At 41.6% G+C, this 21,935-nt stretch overlaps 1 protein-coding gene across 1 annotated transcript in view; it reads left to right on the top strand.

Annotated features, from left to right (window-relative positions):
* CDKL5 (cyclin dependent kinase like 5) overlaps window positions 1-21,935 on the top strand; it is a 384,829-nt gene that overhangs the window by 164,137 nt on the left and 198,757 nt on the right. The window contains exons 7-8 of the mRNA XM_030202287.1: window positions 878-937; window positions 21,176-21,266. Coding sequence (XP_030058147.1) covers window positions 878-937; window positions 21,176-21,266 — 151 coding nt within the window. The remainder of the gene's footprint in view (window positions 1-877; window positions 938-21,175; window positions 21,267-21,935) is intronic.

The following is a 21,935-nucleotide window of genomic DNA, read 5'->3' as shown; positions in this document are numbered from 1 at the left end:
CCCATGTCCAGTGTCCCCTTCCTCCTATTGATTCTTCTTTCCCCAGCCCGTCCTCCTTCTCCACTGCCTACCTGCTACGAAGCAATAAAGAAAGGCTGCCAGCGTTGGACTCGGCAGCGAGAACGGTGCAGGCAGCGATTGAGAGAGGCTGGCAGCGTCGGAGCTTCCCTCTGCCAGTCCCGCCTACGTTTCAACTTCCTGTTTACACATAGGCGGGACTCGCAGAGGGAAGCTCCGACGCTGCCAGCCTCTCACTGCCTGCACCGTTTGTGCTGCCGAGTCCTAGAAAAACAGTAAGTAGGGGAGTGACCGAGTGAGAGAAAGGGTGCAGGACTCGCCGGGGGAAAAAAGGTGCCGGTATGCCGTACCGGTGCGTACCGGCACAAAACAAGCCCTGCAGATTCCATACCATTTTGTTCACTTTTCTCTGAAGCAGTTAAGTTGTAAAGGAGGAAACGTCTCTCTACATTTTCTGGGTTCTTTCCTATATGAATATACCACACAGGCACTGCTTTTCACAGGGATAGTGTTTTTATTAATGGACAGTAATTTAGAATTAGTACATTGCACACTATATCTGATAGAGTATATGACCACAATTCTAGGTACTAACCAATGTGGTATAAAAGTTAGTTTATTCAATAGTGTGTTTGAATCCTGAGCATCCATCTGGCATTGGCTTGCTGCATGGTTACTGAATAGAAGAGATTGTAATATTGACACATTTGCTAGAAATAGCAAATAAACACAAACAAAAGGTTTATTGAAGCTTTAATAGTGCATCAGTTTCTGCTGCATGTTTTATTGTAATACATTACAGTGATACACTGAAGAACAGTAACATTTCTTAGGTTTTGTTTATAATTTTTGCTTTCAGATATCAAACCAGAAAATCTCTTAATCAGCTGCAATGACATTTTGAAACTGTGCGACTTTGGTAAGTTGAATCTATTTTTAGTCACATTGGAATAGTGTACTACTTAGCATGGATTATAATTTTAATATAAATTGACATTTATAGCCCGCCTCTATTAGTTATGATTCAAGGGGCATTACAAGAAGGAATAAAATATTACTTAAACATTGCATATATTTGCCATATGCCTAACTAATACCTTCTTGGTCTTGGCTATGCTGACTGGGGAAAAAAATCAGCATTTCCAGTTACAAAGTTTTATTTACTTTATCAGCAGTCCCCAACCATATTCCTTAATTATGCAGTCCATATCCTTTCTTAAAGTTAGCCTCAAGATAGTGATCATTTTTAGCTTCGGTAATCATTATTTTCTTGTACAACCCCAGTCCTATTCTGCTTTTTCTAATGTAATAACAGAACAGGGAGAAAGCGGCCTCTGTAAAGCAGATACTGGTGGGTGTTATTTGAATGTGTGCTACCTTCTGAGCTCTTCACCTGCTTCAAGTCCTCTGCTCCTTTGTACATTGGGAGAGCAGCTTCCAGCACTCAGAACAGTGAGAAAGCGGCCTCTGTAAAGCATATGCTATATATCTGACAGTGCTGGGGCATATGTCTGGTTTACGGACAACAGACTGCTCCCAGTTAAGAAAGCAATGTATACATGAAGCCAACAGATGTGGAAATATCTTGAATGTATTTGAAGACTCCTGTAATATTACAGTGTTCCATTGAAGTTGAGCCTGCATTTCATATAGAAAGAGGAGAGGAGCCCCCATCTTCCTAACGTAGGTAGCAAAGTGAAATCATAGTGGGACAGACCTCAGAAGTGGTGCAGAAAAAGATACAAGAACCCTAGCCGCTAATCAAATGTAGCACATCTCCCCAACCGAATTGGAAAGCAGGCCAGACAAAGAAACCACTATACTTGCAAAGGGTGGAAAAAGTGCCAAATCAGAGGATAGGATCCTTTCTCCTTACGGGACAGGTCTCTACCAAGGTCATATAGGAAACGAAAGGGAAGACCTGAAAATAGAAGGTCTGACACTTGCAGGATTGTCCAAGTTGCAATTGGAGCCTACGACCTTGGGCTTACGAACAAAGTCCATGACTGACTGTCCTCGAACCACATCAACACTCCAACATACACTCACCTTCATACATTCACACACTAAACGGCACAATTACCAGTCGACTGGATACACCCTTGAGAAAAAGATGCAGAGCATAACTGGGTACCATATCATAAACACCCACGAATTCATATACCCTCTTCCTTTAGCATTCTCATACTTTTACACGCACACTCCTTCGTTACTTCACAAACTTAGTCCAGATAAATCTCACTTCATAAAAAACAGTACCCCTAACAGCACTCCACTCTCCCCCATGAGTTCATTCTTAGAAGTCATTTAACACGCAACAGATCACATAGGATCCCCTGAGAAAGTGCAAAACCAAAAGCACTCGCTATTACACAAAGGAGCCAGAATGAACATAATGAAATTACTCCTAGGAATCTACTCTTTAACATTGGTCCAAATACTGTTAGCCATACTTCTCGATGATTATAACACCATACCAATATTACACAGCCGATTCAGGATTACCAGACATACCAACCTCAACCAAACCGGCAACAGAACTTACAATAGCAAAACATTATCCCACAAACTACACAACCAACACAAAAAAGCTCTAATAAATCCAAATTGACATACAAATGACAACTAATAAAGGTTCCCACTTTCACCATTATGGAAGATCCATACCTTACAATTCAAATAGGTTACATCAATGCCAGATCAACAGTAAACAAAACAGAAATGATAAAAGATTGGATCACATCGGAAACCGTAGATTTACTCTTCATCAGCGAAACCTGGATCCATGACCAAAAAGATCCCATAATACTGGATCTTGCCCTCTGGGATACAACATTACACACTGGACCAGAATAGGTAAACGAGGCAGAGGCATTGCCATAATCTACAGATCCCATCTCACTTTAGAAACCGCTGCTGAATCAATCACACCTCAACTAGAAATTGCCTCAATCAGATTGCAACATAAAAGTGTAGCCGGCAATCTAAATTGCGTCCTATTTTACAGACCACCAGGCACTTGGAGTGAAGCATATATAACCCTAATGGATTTCATATTGGCTACTTGTACATCTTAACTCAAACATACTAGTCATTGGGGACATAAACCTTCATTTAGAAGACCCAAACTCAACTGGTGTCCAAGATTGTAAGGAATTGTTCCAACTATGGGATTTCGAGTGGCCACATCCGAATGCCACCCACAGAAAAGGCCACACAGAAAAGGAATCCTGTTCAGAAGGAATGTATCCTTGGGAGCTTAGCCGAGTTTAGGTGGCAGAGCCGGTGGTGGGAGGCGGGGCTGGTGGTTGGGAGGCGGAGATAGTGCTGGGCAGACTTATACGGTCTGTGCCCTGAAGAGGACAGGTACAAATAAAAAGTAGCACATATGAATTTATCTTGTTGGGCAGACTGGATGGACCGTGCAGGTCTTTTTCTGCCATCATCTACTATGTTACTATGAGGCATATTTTCAAAGCACTTAGCCTTCCAAAGTTCCATAGAAACCTATGGAACTTTGGAAGGCTAAGTGCTTTGAAAATATGCCTCTACGTTACTTGACCTGCGAACCCATAAATTTGCATCAGACCAAATCATTAAAGTCATTGACCACAAATGGATGGAAATCCCATGGTCAGATCACTTCAAATTAAATCTGACCCTACATTGGCTGAAGAATGGGCATCTCAAAGCTGCTGAAAACAAATCTTACCAAACCAGAGGTAAAGTGGACACAACTGCATTTTGGCAATCAATTTACGACAACAGTTGATCTATTTCATCTGATTCCATCAACTATCTTGCAGATTGGGAATCGAGATGTATCACCGTTCTAAATGAATTAGCTCCTTTACGGGAAAAAAAAAACATTCACAAACCAAACAGGACCCCATGGTTCAATGGAAATATGAAATAATTAAAATCTAGAACCAGACAACTCGAACGAGCCTGGAGAAAAAACAAAAATGATCAAAATCTAAACGCTTGGAAAGAATGTATAGAAAATACAAATATGAAATCAAAAAATCCAAACGGAACTACTATAATGAACAACTATTTTCTGACTACAAAGACATGAAAAAGTTTTACAAGCTACTGGATAAATTACTAGACACAAAACCAGTGTCCTCAACAAAATCAGGAATCCCAACAGCAGACAATCTTGCTAACTACTTTGAAGGCAAAATTGTCGATCTACGCAAAAATATGTCACAGGACTACACCAACTTTGATACCTTCCTTAATGAGCTAGACCCATGCTCAGAAGAATACCCAGCCGACTGAACTTGGACAAATTTCCCCCGGATCACACAAGAAACAATAGCACTAGTAACCAATAAGATCTCTACAGCCTACTGTCAATTGGACAGCTGCCCCAATTATCTAATGAACACCCCCCCCACCCCCTTGCTCGATTCATCAATGAACTTACCTCCCACCTCAAGTTCTTGTTCCAGCATGGCATATTCCCCAAAGACAAAGGTAATATACTACTCACACCATTACCAAAAGACACCAAAAAGAAAACTAACGATATCACCAACTACCGACCTGTGGCATCCATCCCACTTAAAACCAAACTGTTGGAAAGCATTGTAGCTAAACAACTTACTGAATACATCGACAATTTCTCAATCCTTCATGAATCACAGTTGGACTTCAGATCTCTCCACAGTACGGAAACTGTCCTGGTAACTCCCCTAGCCAAGTTCAAAAAGGAAATCGCACAAGGTAAAAACATACTCCTCTTGCAATTCGACTTGTCAAGCGCATTCAATATGGTTGACCACTATATACTATTAAGAATACTCGACAAGATAGGCATAGGAGGGAATATACTGAAATGGATCAAGGGTTTCCTAACCACAACATCTTATCAAGTAAAAGCAAACTCAAACATATCACCATCATGGAGTACCAATTGCGGAGTACCCCAGGGTTCACCTCTCTCACCCATATTATTTAATCTGATGATGATCCCCCTTGCTCACGCCCTATACAAGCATAATCTTAATCCTTTTCTGTATGCGGATGATGTCACCATTTACATACCGTTCAACTCTAATCCAACAGAAATCACTGTTACAATAAAGACTAGTTTAAGTTTAATGGATGGCATTCAAACTCAAACTCAACAAGGAAAAAACTCACTAACTTATTCTCATGTTCCATGCAGTGTGGAAACTCAAACGGATGAAACAATTCTTCCCAAGGGAAACTTTCCGTAATATAATTCAAACAGTGGTACTGTCACATGTTGATTACTGTAACACCATATATGCGGGATGCAAAGAAAAGATCTTAAGGAAACTCCAGACTGCATAGAACACAGCAGCTAGACTCATTTTCTGAAAGACAAGATTCGAAAGTGCTAAACCCCTACGCGAAATACTGCACTGACTACCAATCAAGGAAAGAATAGCCTTCAAAATGTGCACTGTGGTCCACAAAATAATCCATGGTCTGGCCCCAACCTACATGACTGAACTTATCGACTTACCAACTAGAAATATCATCGAATAGTATCATGTACATGCTTAACTACCTACAGTTAGGCACCTAGATGCTGACTTATAATGTATAACAGCAGTTGCACGCACAACTGCTGTTAAAGAATTCAAACTCAGCACATATCATCCCAGTGCCAAAATCTCAGTTCCATTTCTTAAGTAGAGAAGTGTGGTAGCCGTGTTAGTCCACTCTTAAGGTTATCAATAGAAATCAAACAAAATAAAACATGAAAAAGAAAATAAGATGATACCTTTTTATTGGACATAACTTAATACATTTCTTGAAATTGCCCCAGACTGTAAAAATCTACTCAGCTCTAGCCGTACTTCCTTCCTACAGGAGATGACAAGCTTGCCAGGTGCCCTTGGCCTGGATTGGCCACGGTCGTGGACAGGATGCTGGGCTCGATGGACCCTTTGTCTTTTCCCAGTGTGGCATTACTTATGTACTTATGATCACCACTCCTGCCCATCATAATACATCTAAGATTAAGAAAAAAAAAATCCTATCCCAAAGTCATCGAGATGTCTCTTGTGAAGACCACACCTAATAAATAGCAGGGGAATATTTTTAATAATATTGGTTGAGTCCTCAGATGGTATATAAATACTTAAATTTAAAAAAGTAAAATCAAGTTGCCAGATAGCTCAAAACAATATGCTGTCTATACAATGAATACAATCTTCACAAGAGCATGAGCACATCTCAATTGGAAAATCCAAGTCAAAAAGGTTCAGCAGACCTCCATTTTGAGACTGCTTCTTCTTCGGGAACTCCTATAGTGAGTATCAATGGTTGCATTTACATGGATCACTGCTGAGTCAGGCACCATTTTTGACTCGGCAGTGATCCATGTGAATACAGCCATTGATACTCACCATAGAGGTTCCTGAGGAAGGAGAAGTTTCTGGGAGCTCTGTTGAACCCTTTTGATTTGGATTTTCCACTTGAGATAAGTGCGCATGCTGTTGTGAAGATTGTATTCAATGTATAGACAGCATATTGTTTCGAGCTATCTGTTAGCTATCATGTTAGCTTAGAACAATATGGTATCCAATCTGGCAACTTGATTATTTACTTAAAGTATTTAATATACCCTCTAGACTTGATTCGATACATACCAAGATTATCTTGATTATCAGGAACTGGTTGACGGACAGACGCCAGAGGGTAGTGGTTAATAGAATTCGCTCGGAGGAGGGAAAGGTGAGTAGTGGAGTGCCTCAAGGATTGGTGCTGGGGCCGATTCTGTTCAATATATTTGTGAGTGACATTGCCGAAGAGTTAGAAGGTAAAGTTTGCCTATTTGCAGATGATACTGAGATCTGTAACAGAGTGGACACCCGGGAGGGAGTGGAAAACATGAAAAAGGATCTGAGGAAGCTAGAAGAATGGTCTAAGGTTTGGCAATTAAAATTCAATGCGAAGAAATGCAAAGCGATGCACTTAGGGAATAGAAATCCACGGGAGACATATGTGTTAAGCGGTGAGAGTCTGATAGCTACGGATGGGGAGAGGGATCTTGGGGTGATAGTATCTGAGGATTTGAAGGTGACGAAACAGTGTGACAAGGCGGTGGCTGTAGCTAGAAGGTTGTTAGGCTGTATAGAGAGAGGTGTGACCAGCAGAAGAAAGGGGGTGTTGATGCCCCTGTATAAGTCGTTGGTGAGGCCCCACCTGGAGTATTGTGTTCAGTTTTAGAGGCTGTATCTTGCTAAAGATGTAAAAAGAATTGAAGCGGTGCAAAGAAAAGCTACGAGAATGGTATGGGATTTGCGTTACAAGACGTATGAGGAGAGACTTGCTGACCTAAACGTATACTCTGGAAGAAAGGAGAAACAGGGGTGATATGATACAGACGTTCAAATATTTGAAAGGTATTAATCCGCAAATGAACCTTTTCCGGAGATGGGAAGGCGGTAGAACGAGAGGACATGAAATGAGATTGAAGGGGGGCAGGAAGTATTTTTTCATGGAGAGAGTGGTGGATGCTTGGAATGCCCTCCCACAGGAGATGGTGAAAAGAAAACGGTAATGGAATTCAAACATGCATGGGATAAACATAAAGGAATCCTGTTCGGAAGGAATGGATCCTCAGGAGCTTAGCTGAGATTGGGTGGCAGAGCCGGTGGTGGGAGGCGGGGCTGGTGGTTGGGAGGCGGGGATAGTGCTGGGCAGACTTATACGGTCTGTGCCCTGAAGAGGACAGGTACAAATCAAGGGTATACACAAAAAGTAGCACATAATGAGTTTATCTTGTTGGGCAGACTGGATGGATTTGAAGGTTTTTTTCTGCCGTCATCTACTATGTTACTATGTATTTAACCAAGTGTTTTCGAGGTCACTATTATTATTTGCTATTCACATTCAATTTGTATATACCAAAGGCCGAGCCTGATGATAGTGTATGTTATAAAAGCTGTGAGGGGCCAAGTTACGTAGCTTTGTCTGGGAGTGGAATCAACCACTGTCTCAGTATTTGTATCATTGCACTGAGGACTCAACCAATATTATTTAAAAAAAAACTTCCCTGCTATTTATTAGGAGTAATCTCACAAGAGCAATCTTGATGACTTCGGAATAGATTTTTTTTTCATATCTTAGTATTGTGTGTTTTACCTTCCTACTGGGTTCTTTATATTTTTTAATATTCCATCATAATACATCAACAGCCATGAGGTTATTACTTTTGATTTATTTATTTATTTTGCTGCATTTATGTCCCACATTTTCCCACCTATTTGCAGGCTCAATGTGGCTTACAATATTATACAACAACTATCACATTGATGAAATAAGAAAATCAGAATATAGATAGCAGATAAGGTGCATAAAAATCATGGCAACTATATTAACGGAGTAAGAATTTCAGCATTATTGCTGTTAAGGTGCATAAGAAAATTATGTATAGTAAGAAGTGGGTAAATAGATAAAACATAACATGATATCAGGACAAGATATAATGTTCGGTAATTAAGGTGAAAATTAAAATAAATTAGAAAAGGTACATTATAATCGTAACTGGTGAATTTTAGATGTCAGTTTCTCTTTCTGTTTGGGGGTTCTCTGTGTTTAACCCGTGCATTTTTGAATTTCATCACTATTTTTGTCCCTATCGCCTCCACCGGGATGATATTCCAGGTATCCAACACTCTCTCCATTAAAAAATATTTCATCATGCTACTTAAGTATCACCTGCAACCTCAAGTCTTGTCCTTTAGTTCTGCTTGCCTCTCTCTGGAAAAAATTGTATTTAAACCCCTCCTTTCTTCTAGGTCTTCTTGTCTGTTCTCATATGTCTTTTGACACAAACCCATATCATTTTTGTTGCCTTCCTCTGAAACTGCTTCAAGTCTTCTTGTGTCCTTAGCAAGATGTGGCCTCCAAAACTGAACATGCTACTCTGTTTGTGGCCTCACCAGCACATTGTTACAGGGGCATTAACACCACCTTCCTTCTGCTGGTTATGCCTCTCTCTGTGTAGCCTTTTGGCTGTGGCCACCGCCTTGGCACATTGTTTTGCCATCTTGAGATACTTAGACACTGAAACCCCAAGGTTCCTTTCCTGTATTTCAGCCTTTTATTCCCTATCACATATAGCTCCGTTGGATTTCTAATCTCCAAGTGCACTTCTTTTAATTCAATTCTAACTGCTGAACATTAGACCATTCTTCTAATTTTTGTAGATCACTTGTCATGTTGTCCTCTCCCTCCAGGTGTCCACTGTGTTGCAAATCTTTGTGTCATCTGCAGAAGGGAAAAATTTTCCCTCTAACCCTTGGGCAGTGCTGTTCACAAATATATTGAATGCAATTGGCTCCAGTACCAATCTCTGAGGCACTCCACTACTCACCTTTTTTTTTTTCCTTTGAACAAATTCCATTTACCACTACTATCCAATTTGGGTCCTAACTTCAGTCCACTGAGTTGATTAATGAGCCTCCTATGAGGATCTATGTCAAAGGCTTTCTCCGAGGACAAGCAGGCTGCTTGTTCTCACTGATGGGTGATGTCCACGGCAGCCCCGAGGATCGGAAATCTTCCTAGCAACAAAAGTTTGCTAGAGCCTTCGAGCGCGCGCACTGCGCATGCGCGACCATCAGCTTCCCACCCGTCGCTCGAGAGCCCCGTAGTTTTTCTATTTCCACGGTAGGGAGTGGTTGTTTCCATCTCTCTCTGTGCCCCTGAGAGAAAGCCTTCATGTTTTTTTCGCAAGTTTTCGCTGTTTTTTTTCTTTATTTCTTACGGTTTTAGCGTTAGCCCTGCTTAAGTTTCATTTCGTTGCCATCCATCCGCGTTTCTCCCTTTTGTGCCCTTTTTTCTTGGCACCATCGAGAACTTTGACTTCGCCGCCACTATTTTTCCGTCCATGACATCGAGATTCCCAGCGGCTTCAAGAAGTACGGTCGGTGCAGCCGGGCAGTCTCAGGTACCGATCCCCATTCGTGGTGTATCCAGTGCCTTGGGCCCGACCATCGCCCAGACACGTGTAAGTTGTGTCTTAGCCTAAATCCAAGTAGACTACATCTATTATGTGTCCTTGATCCATTTCTCTGGTCACCCAGTCAAAGAAATCAATCAGATTCGTTTGCCATGATTTTTTTTGGGTAAATCTATATTGCCTCAGATCTTGTCACTCATTGAATTCCAGGAAGCAGCACCTCCATTAGTTTTCAACCACTACTTCTTCTCCATCACCATTTTTGTGATGAGGGACCACATCTGCTTTTCTCCAGTCCCACGGATCCTCTTTTATCTCCAAGGATTTATTAAATCTTTAAGGACCTCTCAGAACCTCTCTGAACTCTTTCAGTATCCTGAAATGGACATCAACCAGCCCACACATTTCACAGTTTATTTTCAAATTAGTCATTCCGCTGCTATGATGTTATACCTCTTATTGTCTTTTGTTTAATCCTTGTTGTAATTTGCTTTAAAGTTTGATGTAAGCCACATTGAACCCAAACCTGTTTGGATAATGTGGGGTATAAATGCTATTGATTAATTAAGTTTTTCATAAACACTTTCTTCTGTGAAATGTGCAATATCTGTTCCATTCCCATATGTACCTTTGTCAGCTGACTGAGGTTCTTCTCCAGGATTTCTTTCTGCGAACGTAAAACAGAAGTATTTGTTTAGCTTGTCCTCTTTTTCCTCGTCACATTGTAAGTAGTATACTATGCTATACTTTGTATTGTTATTTGAATATTTTTACTGCTGTAATTGTCTACTTCTTATGTTTGATTTATTGTTACTGTACACCGCCTTGAGTGAATTCTTTAAAAAAGGTGGTAAATAAATCCTAATAAATAAAATAAATAAATATAATGGTTCTCAGCATTATTCAGCCTAACAATTCCATTGTTGTCTTCCTCCTTTCACTAATATATCTCAGAAAGGTCTTGTCTTGATATCTCTCTCTACATCTGTAGCCATTTTTAATTCTGCCTTTGCTTTTTTCTATTTTTTGCTTCTTTGAGTTTTATCTGGTATTTGTTTCTGTGTTCCCCTTTTTGCATTCTCCTGTATTTACATAGTAACATAGTAAGTGACAGCAGATAAAGACCTAAGTAGTCCATCCAGTCTGCCCACCAATCTCATTCATTCTCAGTTCTAGATTGTCAACAGTGAATGTGATATTATATATTTGATCATGGTATTTCTTTGTTGTTTCTGGGACATAGTAGAAGTCCGCCTGGCTCTGTCCTTATAACATATAGTAACATAGTAATTGACGGCAGAAAAATACCTGCACGGTCCATCTAGTGTGCCCAACAATTTAAACTCATATTCCAACTACTGGAGTTGCTGTCAAAGCCTATCCGAATCCATCTTGTCGTTTGCGGGACACAGACCGTAAAAGTCTGCCCAGCACTGTCCTCACGTTCCAAATTACTGAAGTTTCCATCAAAGCTCTCTACAGCCCATCCTAAACCGGATTGCTATACGTGGAACTCAAACCGTACAAACAAACCCAGCACCGACCTTAGTTGATACAGCCAGAGTTGTCATCTAAGCACCAGTTGACATGCAAATAAGTATGCAACCCTTTAAGTTTTTTTTATTTTTGTATACCATTCATTTTCTTATTACAGATCCTCTGTGTTCATCCCACGCCATTTTGAATTCCACCACAGTTTTTTTTCTCCACCCCGTCTCTCAGGAGAGCGTTCCAGGCATCAACCACCTTCTCAATGAAAAAGAATTTTCCGACATTACTCCTGAGTCTACCACTGTGCAACCTCAATTCGTGTCCTCTAGTTTCTCCTTTTTCCCTTCTCTGGAAAATATTTGTTTCTATATTAATACCTTTCAAGTATTTAAATGTCTGTATCATATCTCTCCTGTCCCTTCTCTCCTCTAGGGTATACATATTCAGGTCTTCTAGTCTCTTCTCATATGTCTTTTGGCACAATCCCCATATCATTTTTGTCGCCTTCCTCTGGACCGCTTCAAGTCTTCTTACATCTTTAGCAAGAGACGGCCTTCAAAACCGAACGCATTATTCCAGGTGGAGTATTTGCTTCCTCTTTTGCCTTTAGTTTTTCAGCCACTTATTTGGAGAGCCTAGAGAGCCATACCAGTGTCCTTTTTCTTTTACTTTGCTTACATAAAGATCTGCTGCTATTTTTATAACTCCTTTCAGCTTGAACCACTGACTTTCCACTTTTCGTCGTCCTGTCAGCTCTTTCTTCAGGTAATCCCCTATTTTACTAAAGTCGGCTTGTTTGAAATCCAGGACTTTTAAGTTTTGCGTCCCTGTACTGGTTGTTGTGTTAAATCATGCTGTGTACACACTCCACTGAGCTTATGTTAATACTAAGTGTATTTCTAGTTCTTCAGAAAACTCACAGATTCAGGTGAATTCATCAAGACTTGGAAACCTGACGTAGGTTTCTTCTCCAAACAAATCTTTCGAAAATTCCCGCTTTTAGCCACTCGCAGCTGCTGCAAGCTCCACTCCATCGTTTATAGCTCCAGGGAGAATTAAAAATGGCTAGAGATGTAGAGAGAGATGACAAGACCTTTTTGAGATTAGAGCAGTGATACTCAACCTAGCACAGACTCATTCAGTCTAGTATCATCATTCAGTATATCCACAAAAATATTCATGAGAGAGATTTGCATGCACTGCCTGCGTTGTATTCACATTTATCTCAAGCGTATTCATGGTGCATATCTTTAAAATTAGACTGGCTGGTTGTGTCCACAGGATTGGGTTTAGAACACCTTGATTAGAGGGATCCCAAAAACTTGCGCTTTTGAGATTTATTCTTTATACCTGACCCTCAGACACCTCCTACTGTGTAATATGTCTTACAGCTAACTTCTTCTTTCTAAACTCTCATTGCTAAGTATGTCATGAGACACTACTAGAATACTCTTAGACTGCTAACACAAGGATACTTTTGGGCTCATTTTTGAAAGAGAAGGACATCCATCTTTCGAGATAAATCGGAAGATGGACGTCCTTCTCCCAGGGACGTCCAAATCGGTATAATCAAAACCCGATTTAGGACGTCTCCAACTGCACTCTGTCGCAAGGACAGTCAAAGTTCAAGGGGGTGTGTCGCAGGCCTAGCAAAGGCGGGACTTGGGCGTGCCTAACACTTAGACGTCCTTGACCCATAATCGAAAAAAACAAGGACGTCCCTGACAAACACTTGGACGTTTTCACCCAGACCTGTTTTTCTTACGACTAAGGCACAAAAAGATGCCCAGAATGACCAGACGGCCACCGGAGAGAATCAGGGAAGACCTCTCGTTACTCCCCCAGTGATCACTAACCCCCTCCCACCCTCAAAAAACATCTTTAAAAATATTTTGTGCCAGCCTCAGATGTCATACTCAGGTCCATGACAACGCATGCAGGTCCCAGGAGCAGTTTTAGTGCACTTCAGACAGGCGGACCCAGGCCCATACCCCCCCCCCCCCTCCCACCTGTTACATTTGTGGAGGAAACAGCGAACCCTCCAAAACCCACCACAAACCCACTGTACCCACATCTAGGTGCCCCCCTTCACCTGGTTGGTGTTCTGGCATGTCAGGGGGACCAGTGCACTACAAATGCTGGCTCCTCCTACGCCCAAATGGCTTGCATTAGGACATTTTTGACATGGACATCTTTGGTTTCAAAAATAGTCGAAAGTCAGAAATGTCCATGTCTAGGGATGACCAAATCTAGGGACGTCCAAATTTAAGGATTTGGACGTCTCTGACGGTATTTTCGAAACGGACATCCATCTTGTTTCGAAAATATGGGTTTCCCCGCCCCTGGATTTCGTCGTTTTATAGGACGTCTAAATCGCAACTTGGACGTCCATTACGTCCCTTTCGAAAATGCCCCTTTTTGTATCGCAGTGCATCGTTTGGGCTGCTGCCTCCCCCCCCCCCCACCCCCCCCCCCCCCCGAATATTCAGTCTCCTTTGGTTTTTCCTTTATACAGTGTCACACAAGGGTTCTATCCTGCTGTTTATTTATAAACCATTAAAAGACAAGTGTCAGGGTAGTGTCATCTCTCTGGGAAACTGTTCATTCCCTTTCATTTATCCCTTTCCCATCCTTCCCCCTGCTTAGCACAGTCTTGAGTTCCTGACCTTTCTCCGTACGGCTAACGTTTTTCTATAATAAGGATATATTTTTAAATTTGCATCCTTCCTCCTTACCTCTTTTTTCCATAGTGACACTTTGTGTGATTGACTTCATCATATATGTAGACTATTAGAGGTATACATTGTCTGGACGTTTGCTGATAGGGTTTTAGGAACATAAGAATTGATATACTTGGTCAGATCTAAGGGTCTGTTGCCCAGCATCCTGTTTCCAGTAGTGATCCATCCAGGTCACAAGTACCTGACAAAATCCACGAAAAAGTAGCAAGAATTCATACTAGTTACCTCCATGGTTTATGGACTTAACGCCAGGAATTTGTCCAAACCTTTTTTAAATCCAGCTACACCGAACTGCTTTTACCGCATACTTCAGCAATGGAGTTTAGAGCTTAACTTTGCATTGAGTAAAAAAATATATATATTTTCTCCAATTTGTTTTAAATCTGTACTTAGTAGCTTCATGGCGTGTCCCTTAGACTTTGTATTTATTGAAAGAGTAAACAGTTGATTCATGTTTACCCTTTCCATGTTACTCGGCATCTTATAGACCTCTATCATTTTCAAGCTCTCTTATCAAGATTGTAGTTTTCTTTTTCTGAATGTTTATGTTGATTGATAACTGCTTTGATTGGTTTTATTGAAAAGCAATATATTAAATACCCATCATATCTCCTCTCAGCCATTTTCTCACCAAGCTGATGAGTCCCAACCTCTCTAACCTTTCCTCATAAGAGAGTTGCTCCATCTCCTTAATCATTTTACTCACCCTTCTCTGAACTTTCTCTGATTTCTCTATCTTCTTTGAAATGTGATGACCAGAATTGCACACAATACTCAAGATGCATTTGGACCATCCAGTGATACAAAGATATTATGATATTTTTTGTTTCATTTTCTATTCCTTTCCTAATAATTCCTAACATTCTGCTGGTTCGGGGAGGAGGGGGATCAGAGGGACTAGGGGGATTTTAAAGTTGTGCGGGTGCCAGCCCGATGTTCATTGCTGGCACCAGCCAGGGGCATATCTGCGTGGGGCCACAGAGGCCTGGGCCCCCGCAGATTTCGCCCTGGCCCCCCCTCCCACCGCCAGCCCTCCCCCGCTGCCGTTTCTTACTTTTGCGCGAGGTCCACTTCCTCCTGGGCCTTTAAAAATATTTCGTCAACTGGCGGGGGACCCCAACCCCCGCCAGCCTACCCGAGGTGACATCTTTCAAGTTCTTCGTCCGCCGTGGCCGACGTACTGGAGTTGAGCGGCTGAATCCAGTTCGGAGTCTGACGTCGTGCGACGTTCGAACATCATGCGACGTCAGACTCCGAACTGGATTCAGCCACTCAACTCCAGCACGTCGGCCACGGCGGACGAAGAACTTGAAACTTTCAAGTTGAAAGACGTCACCTCGGGTTGGCTGGTGGGGGTTGGGGTCCCCCGCCAGCTGAAGAAATATTTTTAAAGGCCCAGGAGGAAGCGGACCTCGGCGCAAAAGTAAGAAACAGCAGCGGGGGAGGGCTGGCGGTGGAAGGGGGGGTGGAGAGAGTCATTGGTGGGGGGGGGGTCCGGTAATGGCGGCGGGGGGGGGCTAAAATGTGCCCCCTCCCTCTGGCTCTGGCCCCTGCATGACTAAGGAGCCAAATTTGGGATAATTTTTGAGCTGTCCCTGTTTTGGCTGCTTGGCTGTATGGGTCCTGGGGCTGAATATTCCCAGCACCCACATAACTGCCAGTTCCTCCCCAATGCCACATCATGTGAAAATTTGCAAGAGGTTCAAAATGATACATGTAGGAAAGAGGAGTCCAAACTATAGCTAAGTGGTGCAAGGTTCCACGTTAGGAGTCACTGTCCAGGAAAAGAATCTATGTGTTGTTAATGCATTGAAACCCTCTGCTCAGTGTGCAGTGACATGTAAGAAAGCAAACAGAATGTTAGGAATTACTAGGAAAGGAATGGAAATCAAAAATGAGAATGTTAAAATGCCTTTGAATCAATCCATGGTGCAACCGCAGCTCAAATACTTTGTACAATGCTGGTCACCGCATCTCAAAAAAGATATAGTAAATTAAAAAAAGGTACAGAGATGGGCCACAAAAATGTTAAAGGGGTTGGCACAACTTCCGTATGAGGAAAGGCTAAAGTGGTTAGGGCTCTTCGGTTTGGAGATGAGACGGCTGAGGGGAGATAAGATAGAGGTCTATAAAATACTGAGTGGAATGAAACGAGTAGACTTGTATTGCTTGTTTACTCTTTCCAAAAATACTAGGACTAGAGTGGCATGCAATGAAGCTGCTAAGTAGTAAATTTAAAACAAACCAGAGAAAATATTTCTTCACTCAACATGTAATTAAACTCTGGACTTTGTTGCCAGAGAATGTGGTAAAAGCAGTTAACTTAGAAGGGTTTAAAAAAAAAGGTTTGGCTAATTTCCTGAAAGAAAAGTCCATAAGCCATTATTAAGATGGACTTGGGAAAATCCACTGCTTATTTTTAAGATTAGCAGCATAAAATCTGTTTTACTGTTTTGGGATCTTGCCAGGCGTACGACTGGTAGCGCTATAGAAATGATTTATAGTAGTAGTAGTAGTGCTTGTGACCTGGATTGGCCACTTTTGCAAACAAGATACTGGGCTTGATGGACCTTTGGTCTTTCCCACTATGGCAATGCAAAAAAGAAGAAAAAGTTTTGGAGGGGAGGAAGGGAGGGTATTGGTAACACTTCAGGCTGTGATCTGGAAATTAATAGGGTACTGGCTGATACTCAGACCAGTGCTCAGTTAGCTCTTCCAATAAAGTTAGGACAGACTCTTTTCTGCTCTAACTTTATGCAGTTGCTTAGCCAGTTAGCACACTGAAACCTGCTGCTAACTGACTTAGCTTCCACTCCACTCTAACTCTGCCCCCAGACTGCCCACAAATCAGCCAGTTTCGGCATGCGCGGTTAGAGGGGATATTCAGCTGCAGCTTCAGTATATGTACTTTTTCTTGCAAAGCTACGAATGAGATTGCTTCAATGGCATCTGAAATTCTGTTGAAATCAATATCTCCACCCTTTATCACGAAGAATTCCTATTCCATTACCTCTCATGCAATCTCTTTGCTGGTGGCAGAACGACCTCAATCTTTGAGAAGGATCTTCATTCCAAATTCTACAACCACAAATCATTCTGACTATGGATGCCTCTCCATGGGCTTGGGGAGCACATCATCTCCGGTTGGTTTTTCAAATAGTCTGCTTCAGTTATACCCTGCATTGGCATCAAAGACCACCAAATTGCCAACTGACAGTTTTGTACATCAGTTCTCTGCACAAGCAGATACTTGTAGAGGAAATCTACGCTCTTCTGCAGGCCAATGAGGTTGAACCCGTGCCACCAGGGCAAGAAGGGAAAGGATTCTATTCCAGGTACTTCTTGTTCCCAGAAAGATGGGGAGGATTTTGTCCCATCCTAGACCTAAGGACCCTGAACAAATTCCTGGTCAAAGAAGTTCAGAATGATTTCCTCGGGTATCCTTCTCCCCAGTGATTCAGGAAAACGAGTGGCTATACTCTCATGACTTGAAGGATGCCTATATCCACATGTCAATACTTCTTGATTTGTCCTTGCCAACTTCAGGGCATAGAACATATAAGTCTGCCTGGCATGATCCTTATTCTAAAACTTCTGAAGTTGTCATCGAAGCCCTTGGAAAGTTCCACTCCAACCCATCCAAATCTATTCAGCCACAATCAGGGCCCAGACTGTAGAAGTCTTCCCAGCGCTGGCTTTGTTCTCCAACTTCCAGCCATGATCAGGATGTCAGTTCCCAAGGTATTCACCAAGTGTCTAGTGATAGTAGTGGTGTATTTACGTGGACTGGGAGCATATGTGTTTCCCTGTCTGGACGATTGGCTGGTCAAGAGCACATAGCAGGAAGAGGTGTCAGACTCAATGTGCCTAACTATTTGGGTGTTGGAGCTCTTAGGGATTGTCATAAACTACTCCACTTTCTTCCGGTCCAGTGACTGGAATACATAGGAGCGCTGCTTGATACATTCCAGGCTCAGGTTTTTCTCCCAGCAGCGAGAGCAGACACCTTGATAGCACTAGCCTTTCAGGTCCACAGCAGCAAGCAGGTCACAGCTCAGAAAATGTTGAGATTAATGGGCCACATGGCCTCAACATTGCATATCACTCTCGTGGCATGGCACCATTTGAGAGCGGCCCAGTGAACCCTAGCTTCCCAGTGGTCTCAGGCGGCTGGAAATCTAGTGGATGCAATCAAAATTCCTCCAGGATTGACTCGTGCCCTTCTCTGGTGGACAGTTTGATCGAACTTGATTGTGGGACTATCATTCCAAATTCCACCGCCTTAGAAGATGTTAACAATGGATGCATCCAGCTTATGATGAGGAGCTCATATAGATGGGCTTCTCACCCAGAGCTGGTCTGCTCAGGAAGTGGATCATATCAACCTCCTTAAGCTGAGAGCTATTTGGAATTGGTTAAAGGCTTTCAGAGATTCTGTTCTGTTCAAGGTATTTATAGCCTGCTAATATCAATAAAGAATCTAAGCAGGTTACATAAATTCAGAACATATACTGAAAAAGTAAGGAAAGCCTTACAGAATTATTCCTCCAGATACTTTCTAAAAAAGAGAAGTTTTCAATCCTTTACGAAATTATAGATAACTAGAAAGTACACAAACTTGTGTAGGTATAGAATTCCACAATTTACTAGCTTGAAAGGAAAAAGAGCCATCATGAATTTTCTTATAGTGAACGTTCTTAACAGATGGAAATCCCAACAATAGAGTAGAATAAAAACAGGAATTCCGTTGAAAAGCTGGATAAGCTATTAACTCGGAAGGAGGGAAGAACAGTTCCCCTGTAATATACTAAATAAGAGTACAGGCGATCTTAAAAACTATCCAAGCAGAGACTGGTAACCAGTGTAGCCTTCGGAGCATCGGTGTTACATGATCATAGTGTGAGCAGCCATAGATCAATTTTGCTGCAGTATTTTGTAGTAACTAACTTGCTAACTAATCTTAAATTTTAATCCACCATATAGAGCACTACAATAATCCAACTGAGGCAATACAATAGCCTGAATCAGCATACAAAAATATTCAGTTAAAAAATAAAAAAACAGATCTTATCACCCTTAGTTGTTGTAGTTTAAAAAATAACTTCTTACTCAAATAATTTATCTGCAAATCCTTCATCAATTGAGGATCCAGAATAATTCTCAAAACCTTAGAAGATTTTTAAAACTTTAACTGTTCTTCAGAGGCTATAGTCACACTGCTAGAAACTAAAGAGACATCATTGCAAAAATATAACAGTTTGTTCTTAGCTACATTAAGTTTTAAAAGATGATGGTTAGCCCAAGAGTGAATCAAAGCAAAGCAGTCTAAATAGAAGTTTGTAATGTTGGAAAGTCTAATACTGCTGGAATAAAAACAAATATATCATCTGCATATGAACAACCACAGTGACCGGATACATCCAGAAACGAGCCCAAAGAACTAATGAACACATTAAACAGAATCAGAGACAATGGTGAACCCTGGGGACAGCAATGTCTGATCTCCAAGTAAATAAAAAAGTATTATTCTTCCTAACACAATACAGTCTGTTTCTTAGAAAACCATATATCCATTTATAAACAGCTCCAGATAACCCATGCTTTTTTCCTGTCTGTACAGCCAGGAGACAAAGATCAACCCCCCCAAAAAATAAAAAGCCTTTTACAACCAGACTTGAAGAAAAAATAAATATATACCACAGAACTAGAAAATGTTGGCATATTTAGACTGACTCTGGACTTCTACATGAAGGTAGCTCTGCCCTTATTATTCAATATCTCTCTTTTAAATGGTAGTAATAATATTGAGTGCATTTTTAAAATATACCACTGCATTCCACAAAACAAAAGAGCAAGTTCCCACAAACCATCTTTCTCTTTCGATCTAGGCACAGGAAAAAAAAGATTCTAAATGGTCCCAGGTTTCAACCTAATTCAAGTTTAATATGGGACATATAACAAATTACTACTCTACCTATGAAAGTTATTCCATTATTATACTTCTTCCGTGTGCATCTGTATACTGCACAAGCCAGCATGTTTGAAAATATAAGTAAGATCAAATAAAAATGCTACCAGCAATAAAGAATGACAACACGCATGCAGCACCTGATGTTTGTTTTGATTTGAGTGTATAGTATTGCCAGGGGGACGGCTGCACGTGCGGAGAAGCATAGACCAACCTCTGGGGCTTCAACTTTTGACGTGCCGTCTCCTGTTCTCAATCTAACCTCTGGCTTCAACTTTTTGATGTGCCTTCCTCTGAACTTTGGACCTTCCCTGTAACGTGACCCACCCTTGCGGAAGCATGTGGGTGGGATGCGTCGTACAGGAAACTCAAAGCCCCAAGGCAGTCTGATTCAATGGAAGCAGTTCTATTATCGGGTCTGGCAGCAAGGAAAAAAAGTTAAAAGAACCGGGGGGGGGGGGGGGGGGGGGGGGGGGGGGGTGGAGAAGGACAAACGCTGGGACTGGAAAGGGGAGGGAGGAGGAAAGGGAGAGATATTGGATATCGGGTGCCTGCCCATGCCAAACACCAAAGTGGCCTCCTCTCAATGCGTGAGAGGAGGGGGCTTTGGCATGTGAGCTGGAGTTAGGGGCCCAATGCACGCGACTTGGTATGTCTGTGTGCCGACTTAGACCCGACTGTTTATATAAACTGTGGGATTGCGGTTCACATAAACATTTGGGTCTAAGCTGGTGCAGGAGGAGGAAGTGACCTGCTGTGACCTCTTCTTGCTCCATGAGCTGTGCTGGAGGACTCAACAACCGGCTTGCAAACTTCATTAAAAACATTTTGTGAACCAATGCGAGCCAGCTCCAGCACACCACGGGTGGGTAACATTATTATCATCAACTTGTCTTGGTTTTATTAAAGAAATCTGAAACTGTTTTTTGTAATAGTATCCATGTTTGTTACAAAAGCTGAATTTGTTAGAGAAGACATAATGCTTTCTGAAATCTGTTTTTATAGGCTTTGCTCGAAACCTTTCAGAAGGAAACAATGCTAATTACACAGAGTACGTTGCCACTAGGTGGTACCGCTCACCAGAACTGTTGCTTGGGTGAGTATCTTTTTAATATAGCAGAGATGATACCACTGCTCCCTGATGAGATGCATTTGGGATTCATGTGTTCTAATCATTATTCTGTAAATGGTACTCAAAGTTGGGCACTATTTATAGAATAGTATCAAACAGGATTTTCTTCACAGAAACTACATATCAGCAGAATGCTGCACCTCTATCACATATACACAGAACACGGATAGAGCCTCACCAAATATAAAAAAAAGTGACCATAAATTAATTTATGCTGCTGTTGCCATTATGGATACATAGTTTAATGCATCCCATCACATATCAAAAAATTTGGCCAGTGTCATCTCTAGACAGAAATATTTAGGGTGGCACCGGGGGGGGGGGGGAGCAAGTCAAAGTGACATTTTCACACATCATACCCTTCTCCCCCACCCTCTTTTAAATTAGCATAGTAATTGATAGTATCATTCATAAAGCCTTCGGGATTTATATAAAGATTCTGACCAATCCTGTAGAGAATACAGAAAGTCCAATTCTATAGCACAAACTTCATATTCCCCAATAATGGAGCTATCCTTCTTAGAACATGCCATTTAAAAAAATTATTCAAGTTATGATTATCACCTCATGAACAGCACAAGCTCCTTCCACTGCCACACACTTTGTATAAAGCGGATGGGTTTTAGTTTGTGT

This window comes from Microcaecilia unicolor, chromosome 4 (genome assembly GCF_901765095.1).
Source record: "Microcaecilia unicolor chromosome 4, aMicUni1.1, whole genome shotgun sequence".
In the NCBI taxonomy this organism is placed as follows: Eukaryota; Metazoa; Chordata; class Amphibia; order Gymnophiona; family Siphonopidae; genus Microcaecilia; species Microcaecilia unicolor.
Note: the sequence above shows the minus strand (reverse complement) of the source record. Positions and strands in the feature narration are given on the sequence as shown.